This window comes from Chrysemys picta, chromosome 9 (genome assembly GCF_011386835.1).
Source record: "Chrysemys picta bellii isolate R12L10 chromosome 9, ASM1138683v2, whole genome shotgun sequence".
In the NCBI taxonomy this organism is placed as follows: Eukaryota; Metazoa; Chordata; order Testudines; family Emydidae; genus Chrysemys; species Chrysemys picta.
Window position 1 is genome coordinate 34597208 of NC_088799.1, and position 22425 is coordinate 34619632.

At 41.3% G+C, this 22425-nt stretch overlaps 1 protein-coding gene across 7 annotated transcripts in view; it reads left to right on the forward strand.

Annotated features, from left to right (window-relative positions):
• Positions 1–475: 475 nt before the first annotated feature.
• Positions 476–22425, forward strand: part of SPHKAP (SPHK1 interactor, AKAP domain containing) — a 111844-nt gene continuing 89894 nt past the window's right edge. For 4 of the 7 annotated variants that reach the window (XM_008165906.4, XM_008165907.4, XM_008165909.4 and 1 more), the window contains exon 1: positions 476–634. In XM_008165906.4, the coding sequence (XP_008164128.2) occupies positions 603–634 (32 nt within the window). In that variant the 5' untranslated portion in view covers positions 476–602. Of the gene's footprint in view, positions 635–719; positions 846–3306; positions 3382–22425 lie in introns of those variants that run through there. The other 3 variants (XM_024103252.3, XM_042853624.2, XM_008165908.4) reach the window with 3 other exon arrangements.

The following is a 22425-nucleotide window of genomic DNA, read 5'->3' on the forward strand; positions in this document are numbered from 1 at the left end:
CGACGGGGAGCCGCGGAGTTCGATTTTGCCACTGTCCTCACAGCGGGGTAAGTCGGCTCCGATAGGTCGAATTCAGCAACACTATTCACGTAGCTGAATTTGCGTATCTTAAATCGACCCCCCCCCCGTGAAGACCTGCCCTTAGATTGTACAGCTTGGGGCTGGGGGCAAGATACATGTGCCAGAGCTAGGATTTTTGTGGCACTGGCATGTCAGGATGCATAGAGGTCCGGAATCTTTTGGTGCAGTGAGAGCAACTCCATGGAGTCTCTGACCTTGCCGGGAAAGTTGGGGCAGCAGCAGGGCCAAGGATCAGCAGGGTGCAGGTGCCGGATTCCGGTTTCCGTGGCACCAGGGCTCGGAATTTAGGGGACAGTCGGAGTGGAATTCAGGGGACCGGCCGGGGTCCAAACTCAGCGGGCTGCAGCGGCCCCGGCCTGCGCCCTTCTCCCGGGGCTGGGGGAGGGAGCGTGGGGAGGAGCGAGGCAGAGGGCGGCGCGCGGCGCGTAGCCGGGCTGGAGCAGTGCGCCGGCAGCAGCGGAGCGCCCTGCGCCCTCGCTCTTCCCCTGACACCGCCAGAGTCCGGGGCTCGTCTCCTCGCCATGGCCGGCCATTCTCTGCTGACCGTTCCCAGGTAGGAGCCGGGCTGTCCCCGCCCCTCAGGGCTCCAGCCCCCGAGCCAAAGGCGTTCCTGGGAGCGAGCCGGCTCCGGGGGGCAGCGGGAGGGGTGGTGGGACCGCGGGCAAGGAGCGAGCCGGGTGCGGAGGGGGAGCCCGGGCAGGTGGCTTGGGGCGCAGAGAGCTCCGGGGCAGGCGCCTCTCCTGCCTGCGGCGGAGCAGCCTTCGGTGAGGACACTGCGGAGCGCCGGTGTAAACGGGCTGCCGGGGCAAGGGCACTGGGAGCAGGCTAGTCAGTCAGTGAACGAGGAGGAGCGGGTGCCCAGAGGGCTGTTAGATGCCCCGTTAAGTACTGCCCAACACTCAGCCCCCTTGGCTTGTGGCGCTTCCTTACCTCCAGCACGAAGGGGGCTATGCGTGTAATTGTTCATAGGAACCTGTAACCATCCTCCCGCCGGTGACTCTCTCCAGAGAGCCCAGCAGAAGGGGTGGCAGGTGCTCCGTGCCTTTCAAAAACTTTTGCTGTGAAAGGGCTCAGTAACCTTAATAATTATTAATAGCAAAGCCCTGAGGGAGCTCTGGTTTATAGAGGATTTAAAATCTCTCCCCTCTTTGCCAGCGCAACACTGCCTCTATAAAAATAGTAATACAGATATCGAAAATTATTAACTCTAAAGCAAGGATAGGGTATTAGGATGGCTTTCTAGCAGAGAAAAATCTTACCGGGTGGTAGAGAAAGTGGGATTTCCGAGGAAGGTATAGTGGGACATTGGAAAATTACATTTCACCCTAAATATTCAGTGAGATGTAGGATTGTTTAACTAGCAGTTGTTTGCTTTTAATATATGCTTTCCAGCAAATTATCTCTCCCTTAGAACATGATTTTCAGCCCCTTGTAACATACTGTTGATTTCACTTTGGCACAATATCATTTCTATAGCAGTAGTGTAAACTAAGTGCTATAAAATGAAATGGCAGCAGATTCTAGCATAGCTTTCATGCTGGTTATTTAAGAAAATAACAGGTTGGGGTAAAAACAGTAACAAGGTCTAGCATATAGCACTGTGTATTAATCGTGCAGATGAATGCACTCAGTGTAACTATATGAAGCAGCAATAGTTACATTTGGGGATTTGTTTTTTAAACTAGTAATATTCTCAGATGTGGAGCTTTCTGCATGTATTTTACTAGTACACATCAGTCAGAAAGGCACTGCAGAAGTATGCGTTTTTTTAACAAAAAATCATTTTGTATATTGTGAAAACCATTGAAGTAAAACAATGATGTCTAGGGTTTTAAAGAGATAGACCAGATGATGCATAATTTAGGAAGAGCAAAATATGGGTAGAAATCACTGTATGCAAAAATGTTATTAAAATTGTATTTTAACATTGTACTTAGTATCTAACAGAATACTTTTAAATTTTTCTGAATACAGTTATGTATATACAAATGAAGTCTAGAGATCAGGAAGATAAAAGGGCTTTTAAAAAAAGCTGTAAGTTTAGTGGTTTTGGATTTAAGTTAAATGCTTTTTTATTTCTAATGTTTTAGGGGGCTTAAACACTGAACAGAAAATAAATATGACAATCAGAATAAGATGGGGGTTTCTCAGGAAAGCAATAAAAAAGATGATATTCTAGAGGCTCTTTCATCTCTTCTCACTGGACAGTATGCGTGTGTGTCAACTACACTCATTTTACAGTAATAGAACAAAATGCAAGTACAACACTTCTTGGCTGTCTCAGTTCTATAGAGTGTTTTGTAGATAAGGCATTTTTGAACAGCTGATAAAAAGGAAATTCTCTCATTTACACTGAGAAAATTGATGCACAAAAGGAAAACATTAAGGGTTGTTACAACAGGCTTCTTAGGGTAATCTTCAAAATGCAGTTTACTTTTGCTTCTTGACTACAACATACAGACAAATATTTTGTTTAAATGGTGTAAAGTACATACTACTAGAGATAAACTCCTCTTGTGTTTTAGCAATGGATACAGTGGGGTTTTTTTGCCTCTAGTAAGGAGCTCTAAAAATAACTAAAATTAATGCTGATGTTAAGAGTGCCTACAGTTAAAAGAGGGGAAATACATGGTGATAACTGACATGTGGAAGGTGCTGAGTTATCTCAGCTTCCAGTGACTTTTATGAAAACAGTTGGTGAATAATAGTTGCAAAATCAGGGCTTTTGCCTTTATTTTATCAGGGAAGCCTGAAGAAAACACAGCTTGCTCACGTGTTTCTTATAATAAACCCCAAAAGAAGGGTGCTGCTTTGCTTGGCAACATACGATTTCCTGGCAAATTATTCAGTCTCCCCTCCCCCAACCTTATAAGTAACATCCCTGCTGCATTTTCTTAAGCCTGTGACTTGGCTGCCCTGAAGATATAGCCCTTCCTCTCCTCCATGAGAATGCAGTTGCAGGATCAGATCCTAAAATACACAAGTGAACTTAAAAAAGTAAATAAATAAATAAAACCATCTAAGTTTTCAAACATTAACTGAGATGTTTACAGTCTACCCTCATAACCAAAATCTGTCTTAAATTGCAAGGGATTCATTCTAATGGCCAGAAGGGAGCGTTAGATCAGTTACTCTGACCTCTTGTGTATCAGAGGCCATTAAATTTCACCAGTTACCCCTGTATTGAGTCTATTAACTTACCTTTAACTAAAGCATATCTTCCAGAAAGGAATCCAGTCTTGATCTGAAGACTACAATGTAGAATCTACCACTTACTTCCCTTGGTAGGTTGTTCTAAAGGTTAGTCACCCTCACTATTTAAAAAACCTGTGCTTAATTTCCAATTTGAATTTGTCTGGCTTCAGCTTCCAAACACTGATTCTTGTTATGCCTGTGTCATCTAGATTAAGGAGCCGTTTAGTACCCAATATATTTTGCCCATGAAGATATTTATACACCATAAACAAGTCACCTCTTGACATCTTTTTGATGAAGTAGATTCAGCTTTAAGACTCTCACTCTAAAGCGGTTTTCTCCAGCCCTGAAATCAGTTGTGGTGCAGAAAAGAGCCCTCTCCACTTTTTCAAACAACCTGTTTAAAATGTTGACACTGGAGTTGTATGCAGTATTACAATATCAATATCACCAGACCCATATGCAGAGGTGATTTTCACCACTCTGCTCCAACTCACTATTGCCCTGTTTATATGTACAAGGATTTCATTATTAGACCTTTTAGCTACAGCATCACACAGAGTTCATGTTCATTTATTTGTCTACTATGACTGCTAGATCTTTTTCAGAATCATTGCCTTCCAGGATGTAGTTCCCCTTTCTGTAGGCATTGCAAGCACCCCTTATTCCTAGATGTATGACCTTGCATTTGGTTGAATTAAAACTCATTGTTTGAATGGGCCCCATCTTACCAAGTGATCCAAATTGCTTTGTATGGCTGCCTTGTCATTATTTCACCAAGCTTGCGTCATCCATACATTTTATATTTACTATCAGGTAGTGTAATTGATATGAGTGATGATTAATATTGGCTTTAGTACTGATCCTTTGGAGCCCTACTAGGAACACCCCCATTTGAAGAGGATTCCACATTAATAACTACTTGAAAACAGTTAGCCACTTCTTATACCATTTAATGTGTGCTTTGATACTGTATAGTTCCAATGTTTTTAATCAGAACATCGTTTGGTACTAAGTCAAAGACCTTACAAAAGTTTAACTATATTACAATCAATGCAGTTATTGTTATTAACCAAAAAGTCAAAATCATAATCATAAAATCATGTTTAAACATGAAAGAATGAGAGATTTAAATAATTATACTCCTAACAGCTAGTCCATTATTTTACCCAATGTTGAGATCAAGCTAGTAACTCTGGTTATCTGGGTCATCTCACCTGACCTATATGAATACTGGCACAACAAACAGTCTTCTAGAATTTCCCCAGTATTCCAAGATTTAATAAAAATGAACATCAGTATGCCAGCAACCTCCTACACCAGCTCTTTTGAGCTCTTGGATGTGCGTTATCCAGGGCTGCTGCTTTAAAAAACAATTATCTACCAGGAATAAGTATTACCACCATCCTTGGTTACTACTGGACTGGAAGGTACTTCATCATAATGTGATACAAGTCTTTCATCTTGTTTCTTTCCAAATACAGAACAGAAATATGTTGAATACTATGTCTTTTCTGCATCATTACTAGTTTTACCATCTCCATCTACTAATGGGCCTATACGGTGATAGAATATTTTGTTCCAAACATACTGAAATTCCTTATTGTCCTTAGCCCTGCGTTCACCCCCCCCCCCCAAATGTCTTTAGATTCTCTTATCAATTTTCTATACTTCATTATTTCTAATTTAAATGGCTTGCTGTTGGTTTCATTCCCCCCTACCCCACCCCATTTGTTGTATGTTGCTTCCTCCCCCCACTTGCTGCCTTCATTTCACCACTGAACCTGGATGGGCTTTTAGCCACATTTGTCCTCTTGCTTGATTGTGGAATTGTGCCTTTTTGGCCATCTAATAAACTCTTCTTTAAAAGCTCCTAATTTTCATCCCCATGTCTCTATCTAATGATTGAAAAAGAATAAAGATTCATCCTTCAAATGTTTGATAAAGCTTAAGAAATGGAGTTTAAAAATGGAGTTAAGAAATGTACTGTAATAAAAAAACCACACACAAAACACATTGTGGTAAAGTCATTTAGAATCAGCTGCTGTAGTCCATAAGCAGGCAGATTCCCAGCTGGTGAAATTCACTACTGTGCAGAGAGACAGCACAAGACCTGTGCACTCTTAAGCTGTCCCACAAGTCTTCAAAATAAGGGTTAAGTAGAGTTTGGGTGTGCCTAAGCCCACTCATGCATTTACACTGGCTAGTAGGAGACTATTCCAACAGTTTTTGTTTAGAGTTATTTTCTACTAGTTTTTTTTTTTTTTAAACAACTTGCAGGACAGTTGAGATAATTGAACTGAGCACACTTTGTACTGCAAGTAAAGCTTCTTAATCAGAAGGACAGAGGATTTATACTGCATGTACTTGAATGACCACATATCCAGGGAGAACAAAAGCATTTAGGTTATAATAGGTACCTGTGTCACAAGGGTGTTGTGGGGATTAGTTAGCCTGTGGGCTCAATCCTTCAGCTGCTTCATCAGTGAAATTCTCCATGCAGGGAGTCAGCACAGGGCCTGTGTGCTCCACTTAAGTCTGGAAAATGCAAGTGTAACTGTGCTGGCCCTCAACAGAAGCATGACTTTCACCCCATTCATGTCCCTCCCATTGAAGTCAAAGGGTGTTCCAGGCACTGAGCAGGCCCAGAATGTGCCCATGCTTTGAAGATGCACTTTTTGAAAATTTTTAGTCATAATTATGACTTCAAATGTTGTAAGCCAGCTGCTTTGTTTCATTGGTAGTGTAAAAATAATCTTCATAGGTTGTGTATGGAGTAGTTGCACAGAAGATCAGAGGGAAATTTTATATTAGAAGAGAAGAAACAGTTCTGCAGTGTATTCAGAATAGGTCCGAATCTCTCTTTCAATTTTACATGGTCTATATTTCAATTCCTAGTGGAAAGGCATCAGATTAGTGGGGAAATGGTCTAACATGCCTAGAAATCAGCTTGTACATACACCCACACAGTTATATGCTACTATTGTCTTGTAGATGCACCACCCTCTTAGTGCTGATGTAAGAAAGTTAATTGTACTACCGATGTTTACCTCCTCAGAATAAATTGTTCTAATGTTTATTAAAGGAAAAGACTGCTCTGCTAGTAACATCTGGATAGAAAGCTTGCGGTCTTTGCAAAGAACTCTGAAATACAACACAGCAATCCCCCCAGCCCATAAAAAGTTGTTTCTTAGATTATCAGGAACTACAAAGTAGTAACAAAGTAATTGTTATGGAGTTAGATTAAAAGGTCATATAATCTTTACCTCACATTATATACTCTGGTAATTAGGAGTATTTGCACACTCACAGATCATAAATCAAGTGAAATTCAATGCAATGTTGTTCATTTGTTTTCAAAAGCAAGTACCATGTTTGAACTATGCCAGCAGTTTGAGTGGGGTTTCGATCTACTTGATGTGAAATTGATTATCATTTTAAAGTAGTACAGCCATAGTAGCGGAGATTAATCAAGCCATCCAGTGTGTGTTATGGGTTGTTACATGTTAAACAATACTAAGACATGGGTTTGCATTCTATCATCAGTTTGTTTTGGTTTAAAGTAATGGAGATGGATTTTAAGTAAAATCATATTACGTAGTCTAAAGATATTTATATTTGTAACTGAATAAAATGGCTGTTTTTTGCTCTTAGAAGACATGACTTGTGAGCACCTTAGGATGGGGTGCTTAAAATACAGTACATTTTACATAGGGACTAATTATAATCTATACAAGAGTTTGACTATTTAAAAGAGACTTTAGAAGAAATGTATTTTTTAATTACAAAGAGGCCCGATTCCAATACCCTTTCCCACTGAGTGGCACAGGTAGAGTCCCAGTGAAGTTGGGGGGTCAGAGAGTGAGGGTTATTCATGGAGTAAGGTAATACTAGTTGTGAATAAGGATTTGGGGATCTGGCCAAAGGAGGACCTTCCTAACTGGCATTTCTCCCCCTTCCTCCCCGGCTCCATTTCATCTGGTTAAAAGTTTAAAAAAAAAGGGGGAAGAAATGTGTTAGTCGTTAAGGTCACATCTACATAGCATTTCTGAGCCAGCCAACCAAGCGTCCCAGGCCAGTGGATCAACTTCAGCTACCGGGGACTCATGCTCGTGCTCTAACAAGAGCTGTATACACATAACTTTGAAGTTGTGACTTAGGCTGGAGCTTGGGCTCTGAACCACCAGCCCCTCCCCCTCAGGCTTCACAGCTCAGGCTACAACTTCAAAGCACTGGCTACATAGCTAATGTTAGAGCACTAGCACCAGCCCCACTAACCCAGTCAGTCAACCCAGGCTGGGATGCCTGCTCCCCTGGGCTCCAAAATACTGTCTAGAAACCCTAAAAAGGCTGTTACAATGTCTCAGGCTGATGCTCACTAGTTGGTATATTAACAGGGCATTTCACAAGTAATTAGTGAATTATAGTCAGGAGTTCTTGTTATGACTTGGCTATGCAAGAGTGCAATGGGACTACTTGTGCAAGTACCACAGAACAGAAGTAAGGAAGAAGAATTGGGCTCTAGGTTCTGCTCCCTGTAATTCTTATGCAGCCAAGATTCCCACCTGATTGCTCCATAACCTCTTACTACCTAAGAGGTCTGGTTGGCATTCATCTTAATATACAAATTATATTCTACTCTCAGAGTAGAACAGTGTTCTTGTAACTCACTGAGTAGCTGAGTCATTCTTTTAAGGTATGAGAGCAGACCCTTTGCCCAATCAGTCTGAATAGCCAGGCTCAGGTATGCAGGAGACAAAAGGGGCAATATCCACCAACCAAGCACGAAAACCAGTTTCACAGCTGCTTCATGAAACATACTGCAGCCTAGTGGCTGGAATAACTGCAGTTATCAAAACAAGCTTATGCTCTGGCACAAGGAGAGAAAGCGAGGATCTTTAGCTCCCCCTTCACCCAGGGCCGGCTCTAGGCACCAGCTTAACAAGCAGGTGCTTGGGGCGGCCAAGGGAGAGGGGCGGCATGTGCGGCAATTCGGGGGCGGCAGGTCCCTCAGTCCCTCTAGGAGCGAAGGATCAGCCGCTGAACTGCCGCCGCCGATCGCGGCTTTTTTTTTTTTTTTGGCTTGGGGTGGCAGAAATGCTGGAGCCGGCCCTGCCTTCACCTTGCACTGCTCCCAATTCATGCTGTGCACACTACCCAGAAAGTTCATTTTCAGCTGGGTTCCAGGAAGTAGAACTCCATGCACACTTCCCTCTTTATGCCACAGAAACAAGTTGTTTCTACTACCGTACTAATGGGCCTTTGAGGACACCGAATTTTCCCCATAATCTTTAATAAATTCAAGATCTCAATTATCTGACTACGTACTGTTGGGTTTAGTGACCAGTACAGTTAGGAATAGTGAATTTTAGTGTTTTAGGAGCAAAATGGAGGATCGCTTTTACCAACGGTTTGTTGGCCCAGTTCTCCACTGCCTCCTGCCTCTATAGTCTTGTACAGCTGTGCAAAATTAGTGTAAATCACCATCAAATCAGGATGCTAGTGTTTTCATGCCAACTTTGCTCTGGTCTGAAATAAACAGCGAGGCAGTAGAGGATCAGTCCATAGATGAAGGGGAACCCCAATACAAGGAAAGCATTAGAGAAGGAAAGCCAGTATTGCTGGGCTCTTGCTGTGGATGTGTGGGGTCTGGTGTAAAGGAAGTGAAGATGATCAGATGGCTGAATGATAGTATGCTACCAAAGGGATGAATAGTACTGAGCTGCCCTAACAGGGTGAGTAAAAGTTTTTCAGAGGTGATTTTAGAGCCTTGTTTGCTATAGAAAGCATCCCAGATTTTTGATCAATGATTAGTTAACTTCATATTGTCAACAATGAAAATGATTGAATGTGTGTTTTTCTAGGATATCAGAAGGGAAATGGAGCTTTATTCTTACAGAGGAACTAAAAGCACCACTCATGTAAATTTTTAAAATAAGATTTTCTGTGAGCAAGTGATGATAGAATATAGTCTTTAACATCAAACTGATTGTTCCTATATAATTTAACTAATAGCTTAGTATAGTTTAGGAGCAGATCTCCATGTGGTCATAGAAATGGTCTCAGAGCACGTGGCACTTCTGAATATAAATTAGATGCAAACACTCTGTTTAAACCATATTACTTTGTCATCATTCACTTAGATCAGAAATCATATCAGCTCATGTCAGTTCATAATCACCAATACTATGAAAGGCATCCGTCCACTGCTTGAGAGTCAGGTTGTCCTTCCTTAGGGCCAAATGTGCAGTTACATCTTCAGTGAGAATTGCACCCATGGAATTTGGCTCTCTCTGGAATCAAGATTAGTGGCTATTGCTTAATTAAGTGTAACACTGAAACAAAATCTTACAGCTAATCTTCTGTTCCCTCCAGCCTTAGATTTGTAACAGAGTTAGATACAGTGTAATCAGTGTGTGTTGGCTGATGTGATCAACTTTTAAGGTTGTACCTAATCAGAATAGGTGGTTTTATTTACCATTAGTAACTTGACTTCTCTTCCCCTCCCCCCCGCCTCAAATGGCATCTGCTGTTAAGGATTTGGATCTCTCACCAATTTTATATTTGTGTGATTCCATTTACTTCAGTAAAGTTACTGCTGACTTTATGCCACTGTAAGAGAAAGGGGATCAAGCCCTGTGTATAGAAACTGGGATAGGTTATCAGTAACTTAATTGATGTGAAAATATTAATGTATAGGATATTATCTTACCATATACGTGCCCTAAAGTTAATTCCAGTGTAATTGGATATAGTGACTGGAGTAGAATTAAAGTTGTTTTCAGTTTCAATCACAGTGAACCTCTCTACAAGTGTTACGGTCATCCTGTGACAAAGATGACTTCACTATAAGTGTGCCATGTAAATCAGCTTTTAAAATTTGAAAGCTATGGAAATTGTGTGTTAAAACCAGAGTCAACTCAGGCACTATTTCTGATATCTTAATAGGAGTCAAACTTATTTTCTGTCTTTTAATAAAGGGACCAAGATCCAGGAGTGGGTAGAGCAAAGAATAAATTTAGCAGATAGCATGTTCTAGAACAGTGGTTTTCAAACTGCAGGTCATGACCCAGTACTGGGTCATGGAATGTAAAGCACTGGGTTGCAGCTCTGCCGACCAGGCCATCAAGAGTCCCAGCGGCGGTGGTGCTGCCCACCTAAGGCAGGCTAGTCCCTACCTGTTCTGACATTGCACTGCGCCCCAGAAGCAGCCAGCAGCAGATCTGGCTCCCAGCTGGGGGGGGAGGGGGGCTCTGCATGCTGCCTCTGCCCCAAGCACTGGCTCCGCACTCCCATTGGCCAGTTCCCAGCCAATGGGAGCTGGGGGTGGTGCCTGTGGCTGAGAGCCATGCAGAGCCACTTGTGGGCCTCTGCCTAGGAGACAGACCTGCTGTTGGCCACTTCCGGGGTGAAGCGCAGTCCACGCTGCCAGGACAGGCAGGAAGTCTGCCTTAGCACCCCCCTGTGCTGCTGACTGGGAGCCTCCTGAAGTAAGCCTGCACCCTAATCCCCTGCCCCAGCCCCCCATCAAACCTGGAGCCCCTTCCTTCACCCCAAACCCCTCATCCCCAGCCCTACCCCAAAGCCTGCCCCCCCAGCCCAGAGCCCTGACTCCCTCCACACCCCAACCCTGAGCCCCCCAAAGCTGGAGCCCCTTCCTGCACCCCTGCCCCAGCCCAGAGCCCCCTCTCACACCCTGAACCCCTCATCCCCAGCTCCTTTGGGTCACGGGCATCAGTTTTCTTCAACTGGGTCGCCAGAAAAGAAGTTTGAAAACCACTGTTCTAGCCTTCTGTCCCTTTGATTAATTACACTGATGCTCTGCATCATGTAGCAAATTGCACTACATCATAGAGGTTTGATCAAAACAGGAACTGTGGTAACTTCCATTTTTAATGTTAATCAGATACAGATTTGCCATGCAGGAGATCAGTATCAGGTCTTGTAACTAGATAGTAAGTTCAACCAATTGTTTTGTGAAGATTTAAGTGAATTGCAAAAACCAACCCATATAGTGACCTCTGATATACGGAACTGAATGCTACTGAAGATTATGAATGAAGTCTCAATAAACTTGAGAGATGTTTTCACACTTAATTTTGCACTGGATAGTACTGATTTCTGGAAAGGAGGGGAAAAAAGCTTGCTTAAAATCCAGCAGAATTAAAGCCTGATAGAATTGTAGGCAACTGGTCATCTGAACTTGTTTTAGCAGCATGGGCAGTTGTAGCTAATTTCAGAGGGTGTGCACCAATCTAGGTCAGAAGAAGCAGAGCAGAAGCCTGCTGATAAAAAGATCTTGGAACTCCAAGTATAAATTGTTGTAAGGTATAATCCTAGACCATACATTGCAGGGGTGGGGGAAGACATGGGTGGGCCAGATCCTGAAGTCCTTATGCATCCATAATACAATAGGAATCTTGTGGACTCCAGACTCATTGAAGTCAAGGCAGGCGGGATTTTGGATGGTCAGCAACTCTAGGAGCAGGCCCAGATGTGTCAGTTACTATTAACAGTCTTATAGTAGCAACTACAGGCTCCAGCTGAGATCAGTGACAGATTGTGCTAGGCACTGTGCAAAGAAGGAAGCATTCTGAAGAGCCTACAGTTTACAAAGGCAAGAGACTGGGGAATTAGCTAGATGCAGTATAGTTTTAAGTTAACACCTCAGAATAGACAACTTCAAAAATCTTTTAAAAGTGGATACAATGTGCACCATTTACCATATGCTATTCCATGCCAGATAGACGCATTCAGGGGCATAAGATTTGTTCAGTATTTAAGATGTTTGGGATAATGGGGAGGGACAGGTCAACGAATTGTTACCAGGCATTGCTCCTTCATCTGCCTTGTCATAGCTCTAGTAGTACACTGCTATCTCAATATAACATGACCTGATATAAACACGAATTCGGATCTAACATGGTAAAGCAGTGCTCCAGGGGGGTGGGGCTGGGGCTGTGCACTCCGGTGGATCAAAGCAAGTTCAATATAATGCAGTTTCACCTATAACGCAGTAAGATTTTTTGGCTCCCGAGAACAGCGTTATATCGAGGTAGAGATGTAGTATTAGTAGAGTTTCATTGCTTGCAGATTTCCTAAATCTTTGCTCATCATTACATGATTATTTTCACTTGTACATTTTCCATATTTGCTTTCCTATGGTTATTTTATTTAACATTGAGCCCAGATCCTCATTTTGGATCAATTCCATGCTGTGTGTGAGGTTTTACTATATGAAGTGGAGGATTCAGGTCCTGATCCTGCAAATAGTTATGCACATGCTTAACTTTAAGTGTATGGGTAGCCCCACTGATTTTAATTTAACTTTACTCACATGAGTAGTTTAACATGTAACTAAGTGTTTGCAGGATCAGGTCTTAGATTTATAATAAAGTCTGCATAGTCCATCCCTGGCACCCTGCCCCCCTACTTTTAACTCTCCCATCTCTCAGTGACAGCACTGGTGTTTTGTGAAGTCCACTATTAGACAGGAAAGCTTAAAAACAAAGTTGCTTCCTGGTAGCGATTGCTCAAGCACTTCTTGAATCTGGTCTCACTTCAACCAGTTTTATACTGGTATAACATTAGGCCCCTAACAGCGGCTTCTGATTTATATCAGAATCAGGCCCTATGTATGCAAACGTGGTTATCCTTATTTTAGGAATAATCACCAAATAAAAGATGAGATTTCCAAGGATACTGCATGAAAATTGTTTCAGTGCAACTTGCAGTTAAGTGGGATGTTCTCCAGTATTTTTTTTAAATCCCATTTACAAATAAGGTTGAACATCATTAATGCCAACAATAAAGGCTTCCTGATTTTGAATAGAATAATTGCATTTGGAGAACTTTAAAAGCCAATCCCCTATTGGTGGGACTGAGATTAATAGAATAATTGCACTTAGGTCCCAATGACTATAGAAAGAAAGGTCCTTTTAAAGTTAAAATTACTGTAGCTCAGTTTGCCTTTTCTCTGAGACACATCTAGGAAGACATCTAGCAGAAGGCTTGGCATTTCTGCAGCTTTATCATTCTGAAATGCAAATTCTCTGCAAAACAACAAGATGTGCACCCCAACAGAGTGGTGGCATGTGAGAGCTGAAAATAAAGCAGGTGCTTAGGGAACTTTGTTTTTGTAAAAGTGCAAAAAACTAGCAATACATCTTTTACTCATTTACTTTATAGCTCATATCAGCCTCCAGACTAGATTGAGGGGAGGTAGTCAGAACCCTCAATTCCCAGTGAAATCAATAGGAGTGGAGGGAGCTGCATAGCTTTGAAAGGCCCTTAGCGCTATACAGGTTCAGACCTAGATGTTGTCCTGTTACATTATGCATAGGTCCCACATCCATTTAAAAAACACACACACACACACACACCACCAAATCACATTTTTCAAGGTATTTATAGATTGTCTGTTTGACTAACCATCTGTGCTCTGATTGAAGTACACACATCAAGACTCATCAAAATGAATTGAGTGTTAGAATAGTAATTTCAATGGCATCAAATCTAAAGCTGCCACTGTACAAGGACTATATTGACCCTTTTACATGCAAAGTTAAATTTTAAAAAAGGGTACAAAATTCAGCAGATACTAGTAGCATTGGAAAGAGAGCAGGAATAGTCTGTTTCTTAGGTTGTGGTTCAAAAAAGATTGATGAAGTGATGTAGGACCTTACTTCCCTGGATGGTTGAACAACAGCTGTGATTATCTACCCCTAAACTATGTTCCTTCCATTGAACAGACAGCTACAGGAACTTGAAAATTCTATGTAACGGTTTTTAAACTATCCCAGAGATGCTAAAAGCTTTTTACAAATGACAATTAATTCTTAAATACTGTTTATTGGAATTTTTTGCAAAGCTTAAAGTCTTTAAAAAGGCATTTAATTACCCCTCTTTGTATACTTCAATACATACATGTTTTAAATAATTTTGATAGTTAGCAACTTTTTGCCAGATAGATGAAGCTTAAATGAAGCTCTGGGCACAAGATACCATAGTGTTTGGGTTCATAAAAAAAAAATTGAAAAAAAACAGAGGGGGCCATTATAGATCTTGAATGTAGCAATAGCAATGGGATAGTAAAGGTGAAGGATTGCTCGTGATGATGGATTTTGGCATACTGTTAATGATGGCAACAACTCATTTATTCCTCTCTCAGTAGCCCCCAGAGGGTACTATTTTCTTCTTGTACATTGCACTTTTATAATGAAACCCAGTAATTTAAGCATGAATATTCTAAAGTTGCAAATAAGCCATTGGCACAAAGCCAGTGGTCTCTGTTGTGACGCTACACCTCCCACTGGAAGGAACAGGAAATATTGCCTCTCAGAGCTCCCAGGTGTGCAGTGGGAATGCACCCACTGCTGCACCTCTTCAGGTGTGTAGCATACACTCCTTTGCATGTCCATCCAATTCCTTTGGAATGGAAAGTGTCCCCCAAAACACTAGCACAGAACAGTCTCTGTCCTTAGGAAAATAAAAGGACAAAGACTATGGTCAGCCCCTGTTCTAGAGGTATAAAGTGGCTTAAATCCTTCTCTTGTGTACCTGTGCAGGGTCCAGTCACAATCTGACCCAAAGAAAATAAAATTAGAATTACTACTAAAGGATGCTGAAAATCTAAGAAATGATGTATCACAGGAGGCCAAAGGAACTTGGGTCTCTCTGGGTATGTCTATGCTGCAATTAAAAGCCCATGGCTGGCCTATGCCAGCTGATTTGGGCTAGTGTGGCGTAGATGTTCAGGCTTGGCTGGAGCCCAGTTCTAGGACCCTGTGAGGTAGTTTCCTTTATTTATTAATGCAATAACTAATTTTTGGGAGGGGCTAAAACCCCTAGTTGTCTACACCCAGGCACATGAGATATCGGAGGAACACTTAGAGGCTACAAATGCAGGTTGGCAATTTAGTAGCTGGCAGCCTTCCCTCTGAATCACTGCTGGCAAATAAAGTAAATAAATAGAGTTTTGGGTTAGGGAGGACTGTGCTACTGGAAATGCCAACTTTTCCCTGAGACAGGAAACTGAGGTGATAGAATCATAGAAATGTAGGACTGGAAGGGACCTCTAGAAGTCAGCAGGTTTAGCCCCTTATGCTGTGGCAGGACCAAGTAAACTTGTACTATCCCTGACAGTTGTTTGTCCAACCCATTTTCTAAAAGCCTCCAGTGATGCGAAATTCCCTGGCCTCCCTTAGAAGACTATTCTTAAGTCTAATAACCCTTATTGTTAGAAAGTTCTTCCTAATATCTAGACCATTACTTCTTATCTTAAGTAGACATGGAAAACAATTTCCTCTTTATAACAGCACTTAACATATTTGAAGACTGTTATCAGGTCCACCCCTCAGTCTTCTTTCCTCAAGAAGAAACATGCCCAGTTTATTTAAAAAAAAAAAAAAAAAAAAAAAAAAAAAAACACCCAACAACCATATTTGCTCCCTACTTACCCCTGGGGCATCTCCTTGTGGCTGCATCTGGGAAATAGTTCTACCTTGACACCCCCTTCTGCCTCCCATTCATTTTGTGACCCACTCTCACACTCCTAGAATTGCAGTTCTTCTTCTTTCTTAGGATGCTCCTTCTTTGTACTTGGTCTTCTAGCCAAGTCACTATAGCTTTCCCCTTCCAGTATATAGGTCACTGGACTAGCTTACTAGATATTCTGGCAGTCCCCCAGTTCAAAGCTATGCTCCTCTACTATGCTAGTAGAGGAACTATTTCTTCTGAGCTAGGATACCAGGTCTTCTACTCACCCTCTGGATCTTCTCAATGGTTTCTCTAAGCCTAGAGAACAACTGTAGGCTTCTATACTATAAGCCCCTTTTTCTCTTGCTTCCTGGCTTTATACAAGCCCACACCTACTCCAACCCAGATGGGCTCCATCTTCAATTAGGGTCGTCAGTGAAGCCTAAATCTACCCCTAGGTGCAGCCTGCCAGGTTAATTATCCCCTTCTGAGCCACCTTAACCCTTTCAGGGGTGATGTGGGGTGAACACCCCATCACAGTCAGGTTTTCTAAACCTTTTGTCATTTTTGTTGCTTTCCTCTAGACTCTCTCCAATTTGTTAACATCTCTCCTAAAGCGTGGCAGCCAGAATTGGACAAAAGACTCCGGCTGAAGCCTTACCATTGCCAAGTAGAGCAGGACAATTACCACCCATGTATTACATATGACACACTTGTTAATACACCTGAGAATGATTAGTCTTTTTCACAGCTCCATCACATTGTTGACTCATATTCAATTTACAATCCACTATAACCTCCAAATCGTTTTCAGCAGTACTAGCCCCAGCTAGTTACTCCCCATTTTGTGGTTGTGCATTTGTTTTTCACCTTCTTTAGTGAAGTACTTTGCACGTGTCTTTATTGAATTCATCTTGTTGAATTCAGACCAATTCTCCAATTGGTTAAGATCATTTTGAAGTCTAAGCCTGTCCTTCAAAGCACTTGCAACCCCTCTCAGCTTGGTGTCGCATGCAAATTTTATAAGCAAACTGTTTACTCCATCCAAATGATTAATGAAAATATTGACTAGTACTTGACCTGGGATTGACCCCATGGGACCCCACTAGATACACCCTCCCAGTTTGACAGCAAGCCACTGATGACTCTTTGAGTACAGTCTTTCAACCAGTTGTTCACCCACTTTATAGTAATTTTATCTAGATCACATTTCCCTAGCTTGCTTATGAGAATATGGGACTATATCAAAAGCCTTACTAACATCAAGATATATTACATCTACTCCTCCCCCCCCCCCAAACCCCCAGTTCCCATCTACTAGGCCAGTAACCCTATCAAAAAGGAAAGTAGGTTGGTTTGGCATGATTTGTTCTTAACAAATCCATGGGGGCTATTCCTTATAATTCTGTTATTCTCTAGATGCATACAAATAGATTGTTTAATCATTTGTTCAGTATCTTTTCAGGTATCAAAGTTAGACTTGTTGGTCTGGAATGCCCTAGGACCTTTTTGTTCCTCTTTTTAAAAGCAAATACTATGTTTGCCCTTCTCCAGTCCTCTGGAACATCACTTGTCCTCCGTGAGGTTCTCAAAGATAATTGTTAATGGTTCTTAGATTGCTTCAGCTACTTCCTTAAGTACCATAGGGTGAATTTTATTAGCCCCTACTGATTTGCATATATTTAACTTATCTAAATATTCTTTAATCAGTTTTTTCCCTATTTTGGCTTGTGTTCCTTCCCCCTTGTGTTCATGTTTATTGTGTTGAGTATTTGGTCACCATTAACCCTTTTAGTGAAGACTGAAGCAAAATATGCATTAAACACCTCAGCTTTCAGTAATCACTTATTGGATTTTTTTCTGACCTACACTGTCCTTCTTTCTCTTGGTCCTTATATATTTAAAGAACCTCTTCTTCTTGCCTATTATATCCCTTCCTAGAGGTATCTCATTTTGTTTCTTAACCTTTCTGAGTCGATTCCTACATGCTAAGGCTAATTTTTTGTAATGCTCCCTAGCAATTTGTCTATGCTTCCACTTTTTGTAGGATTTGGGACATTGAAGAGCTCTGTATGGAACCATGTTGGCCTCTTACTATTCTTCCAAGCTTTCCAGAATAGTTTGTAGTTGGGCCTTTAGTGTAGTCTTCTTGACTACATTTTCTCTTAGATTTGCTTCCCATGGGACCTTAAACTCAGAGAGCTGGTAGACAAATTCTACATATCTGAAGCCCCGGTCTTTATTCTGCTGCTCTCACTCTTTCTTTCTCTTAGAATCTTCAAATCTATTGTGTCATGATCACTTTCACCCAAATTGCCTTACACCTTCAGATTCACTACCCATTCCTCCCTCTTAGCCAGACTCAAGTCTAAAATGGTTGTCCCCACATTACTTCCTCCACTTTCTGGAACAAAAAGTTGGCCCAATAAATTCCAAGAACTTAATGGAAGTTTTGTGTTTTGCTGTATTACTTTTCCAACAGATATCTAGGTAGTTAAAAAGTCCCCTATTAGTACCAGCTCTTGTGTGTTGGATATTTCTGTTATTTCTTCTGGAACTGCCTCATCTACCTCCTCTTCCTGATTTGATGGTCTGTAGTAGATCACCTTCATTATATCATCCCTTTTTATTTTGTTAAGCTTTTTATCTTTACCCAGAGACTCCCAACTGGTCTGCCTCTCACCCTCTGCTGGAGCTCAGAACAAGTGTATATTATGGGTGAATAATGTAACACCTCTTCCCTTTTTACCCTGCCTGTCCTTCCTGAACAAGCTGTACCCCTTTATACCAATATTCCAGTCATGAGACTTAGCCCACCACATTTCTATGGCAATTAAGTCATAATTTAGCTTAGGTATGAATACTTTCAGCTCTTCCTGTTTCCCCCCCATACTCTATGTTTGTGTGTAGACATTGAAGATGTTGATCAGATTACCCCACTGATTTCCCCCTTGTTGTTCTTGTGATCCTATTGTGATCCTTCACCTCAACATCTAGTCCTCCGTTAAGGTCACCTTTTGTATACCTATCTGTGTGCTTTTAGTATCTGCCCCCTTTGAACTTAGTTTAAGCCCTCCTCACTAGGTTGGACGTTGGTGTGCGTAGGTGTTCTTCCTTTTCTTGGTCAGGTGGTCCCCATCTTCCCAGCATCCCTTCTTCTCAGAACATCCACTGGGCAAGGAAGTCAAAACCCTCCTGTCCACACCATTTGAGCAGGCAAGTATTCATCTCCATGATGTGTGTCTCCTTGCCTGGGTTCTTATGGCTACTTATGTTCATTATAGTTTCTATGGTATTCTCCATAAGTATAAATATATTAACATTGGTGTCGTACCTAAAGTCCAAGTTGTATTGTATTATACTTCTCTAAGATCTCCCTGCAGTTTTGATAAGAAGAGATATCTTTCACTTCCTGTGCAAAACTGTTGTCTAGAGTTGCTATATACTACTGAACAGCTACTATATTGCATTCTAGAAGATGGTGGATGAAGTGATCCCTGTTCAAAATTTGTAGAAGAGTTTGTAATGTGCTTTGGGGTCCTTCTGGATGCAAAGTGAAAGTAAGATCACTGTCCTTTGACATCTGGTGCCCCAAAATAAAGTCAGAGGGACAAATTGAGCCTGGGCTTATGTTAACACTAACAGACTTAAATCCATGACTAAGTTAAATAAACTTGAATCTGTTCATATTGTCACTTTGAAAGTAATTAAACTTTAAATATCCCAAAGTTCCAGGTAGTGATAGGCACACATTGATTGGGGCATGGGGGTGGGGGGACAACTAGGTCAAACACTAAATTATGCTCAACTGTTACCTGGATTTAGGGAAATACCACTCTGACTTGTAATAATGCCTCTGTCTCTGTAACTACTCTGCCAAATTCAAGAAAGGGTTTAAAGAGGTGTGGAAGTCTCTTCTCAGTTGCTGGTGGTCTCCATCTCTACCCTAGACACAGAGGGAGACAATGCAAGCTGAGTTTTCTCCTACCTTGCCAAGGAAGAGTGGTGAGATTTTGAAGACTTACCCAACGTAGACTAGAAAACAAATTGAAACCACAGAACATATGCAGCAAATGTTGGTGTCAGGAAAGAAAAGACAGGCATAAGGAAGCATAAAAGGCTAATGGGAGTCATTGGGGTTGAGGGAAGGGGTGTGTGTGTGTGTGTGTGTGTGTGTGTGTGTGTGTGTGTGTGTGAGAGAGAGAAAAATGAAGTCAGCCAGAGAGCTGATTAGGAGGCAGGGCTCAGGGGAAGTTTAGGTTAAGAGGAGAGGTGGGATGGTGAGTAAAACAGTGGACAAAAGCTTCCAATGTTTTGATGAATTTTGGATTAAGTGTAGAAATCAGAAATGTAGGATTGGGAGGGACCTCGATATATCTAGTGTAGTCCCCTGCACTGAGGCAGAGCTAAATATTATCTTGACCACCTCTGATAGGTGTTTGTCTAACCTGTTCTTCAAACCTCCAATGACAGATTCCACAGCCTCCTTAGGTAATTTGTTCCAGTACTCAACTATTCTTACTAATATCCAACTTAAATCTCCCTTGCTGCAATTTGAGCCAATTACTACTTCTCCTTAGCCACTGAGGACAGGACAACAGTTGATCACCCTCCTGTTTATAACAACCTTTTACAGTCTTCAAGACTGTTATCCAGTCCTCCCTTAGTCTTCTCTTCTCCAGACTAAACAAACCCAATTTAAAAAAAATTGTTTTTTCTTTTGTAGGTCATGTTTCCTAGACCGTTCATCATTTTTGTTGCTCTCCTGTGGACTTTCTCCAATGTGTCCATGTTTTTCCTGAAGTGTAGTGCCCAGAACTGGACACAATACTCCAATTGAGGTCTTATCAGTGCTTAGTAGAGTGGAAGAATTACTTCTTGTGTCTTGCTTACAACAGTCCTGCTAATACATCCCAGGATGATGTTCACTTCTTTTGCAACAGTATTACATTGTTGACTCATCTAGTTTGTGATCCACTATAACCCCCAGATCCTTTTCTACAGTACTCCTTCCTATGCAGTTATTTCCTAGTTTGTAATTGTGAAATTGATTATTCCTTCCTAAGTGTTTTGCATCTGTCCATATTGAATTTCATCCTATTTCAGATCATTTCTCCAGTTTGTCAAGATCATTTTGAATTCTAATCCTGTCCTCCAAAAAGTGTTTGTAAAACACTACCTAAACTTTGATAAGCGTTTCTCAGAATTTTGAGGCTGCTGGCCCTCCAGTGTGGTACAGTTACTTGGCTTGGAATTCTAATTCGAGATTCTTTTACTATCTATTTTTGCTAGTTTTCAGTTTCATCATCAACAGAACATTAGGAATGTTGTATGCCATAGCTGGAATTTAATTGCACTAAAAAGCTTCACTGCATTTATTCAGTTCACTTACTTTAACAAAGATTATCTTCTTTCATGGATCAGCATTTTTGTACGTTCAAAGTGTTGAGATTAAGGATCATAACGAAAAGATGAAAGCAGTAGGCTTTTATTGAACTAATCCTATTAAGAACTGTAATGGGCACTTAGTATTTATTGAACATGTTTCTTCAATAGGAACAATTACTGATCATCAGAGAGTTTTTGAAAGCTCAAGATGTTAGAAAATTGAAGTTTGTTGATACTGTTTCACAAGATTAATTTTCTTTAGCAATAACTTGGGGAATTCTTTAAATTACCTCTTGTGCGATGTGTAGCACCATCTGCCCGATCTGCAAGGAAGACAATTATTTTTAGGAGCAGATGTGTTTTTTGATTAAGCCTTGAGTCATCAAGGTCACTATTTTTGACATATTCAATACAGCAAAATAGAAGCAATCATTTAGCATTTTGGCCCATTATTTAAAAAAGAATGTACTTTATTACAGCTATCACTTTGATTCCTTGCAATTGCTTCCCGTGCTCTCATGGAGGTAGCTATAATTTCTGAGATGTTTACTTGCCTTCTCAGTGGAAGCATTATGGTATTTATAACAGTATTGTTCATTGTAAATAGGGCAAGGTTTTGTGGCAGACAAGCAGCCCCTGGTATACTCCTTATGTCTTCCAAAGAGAGAAGTATCATATGACTTGCGTCTTCTCACCTCTAGTGTCTTCGGGTTAATCCCCTATCTTCATTTTTAAAGGTAGCTTGCAAGGAAGGCAGTTTCACCAGCATCAAAATCAAAGGAAGGTTCTTTCAGTGGGAAAGTGGTGGACACATCCTTCTCCTCCCCCATATTCTTCCACAACAGGACCTAAGACACCTATTAGATTTTATTGTTGCATTGCAGCTTCAGTTCAGTAAGCATACTTCCTGTCAGCAGAATTCCTGGAAAAGGAATTCTAACACTGCACAGTCTGGGGTGTGTCATCGTAGACCAAAAGGGCTCTAAAGCCAAGTGTGTAGCAGCAGCTTACTCCAGGAGGCATCAAGATACAGGTGCTGCCTTAGTTTTGCTCAGGCTGTTTAGCAGACTTGCAGTTTGCTGGTAACGTGGTCACCCAGCCAAAACAAGAGAGTTTCCTATTGGAAGGAGGGGACAAAACACTGATACCAACTTGTGATTTTAATCACAAGTTTCATGATAATTGGCATTTTCCCCTCAAACTCCAGTTTCTGATTCTTGTAGTACCATGAGAATCTCAGCTTTCATTAAACAAATTCTAGCGCTCATTCTTGCAGAGAAGAAA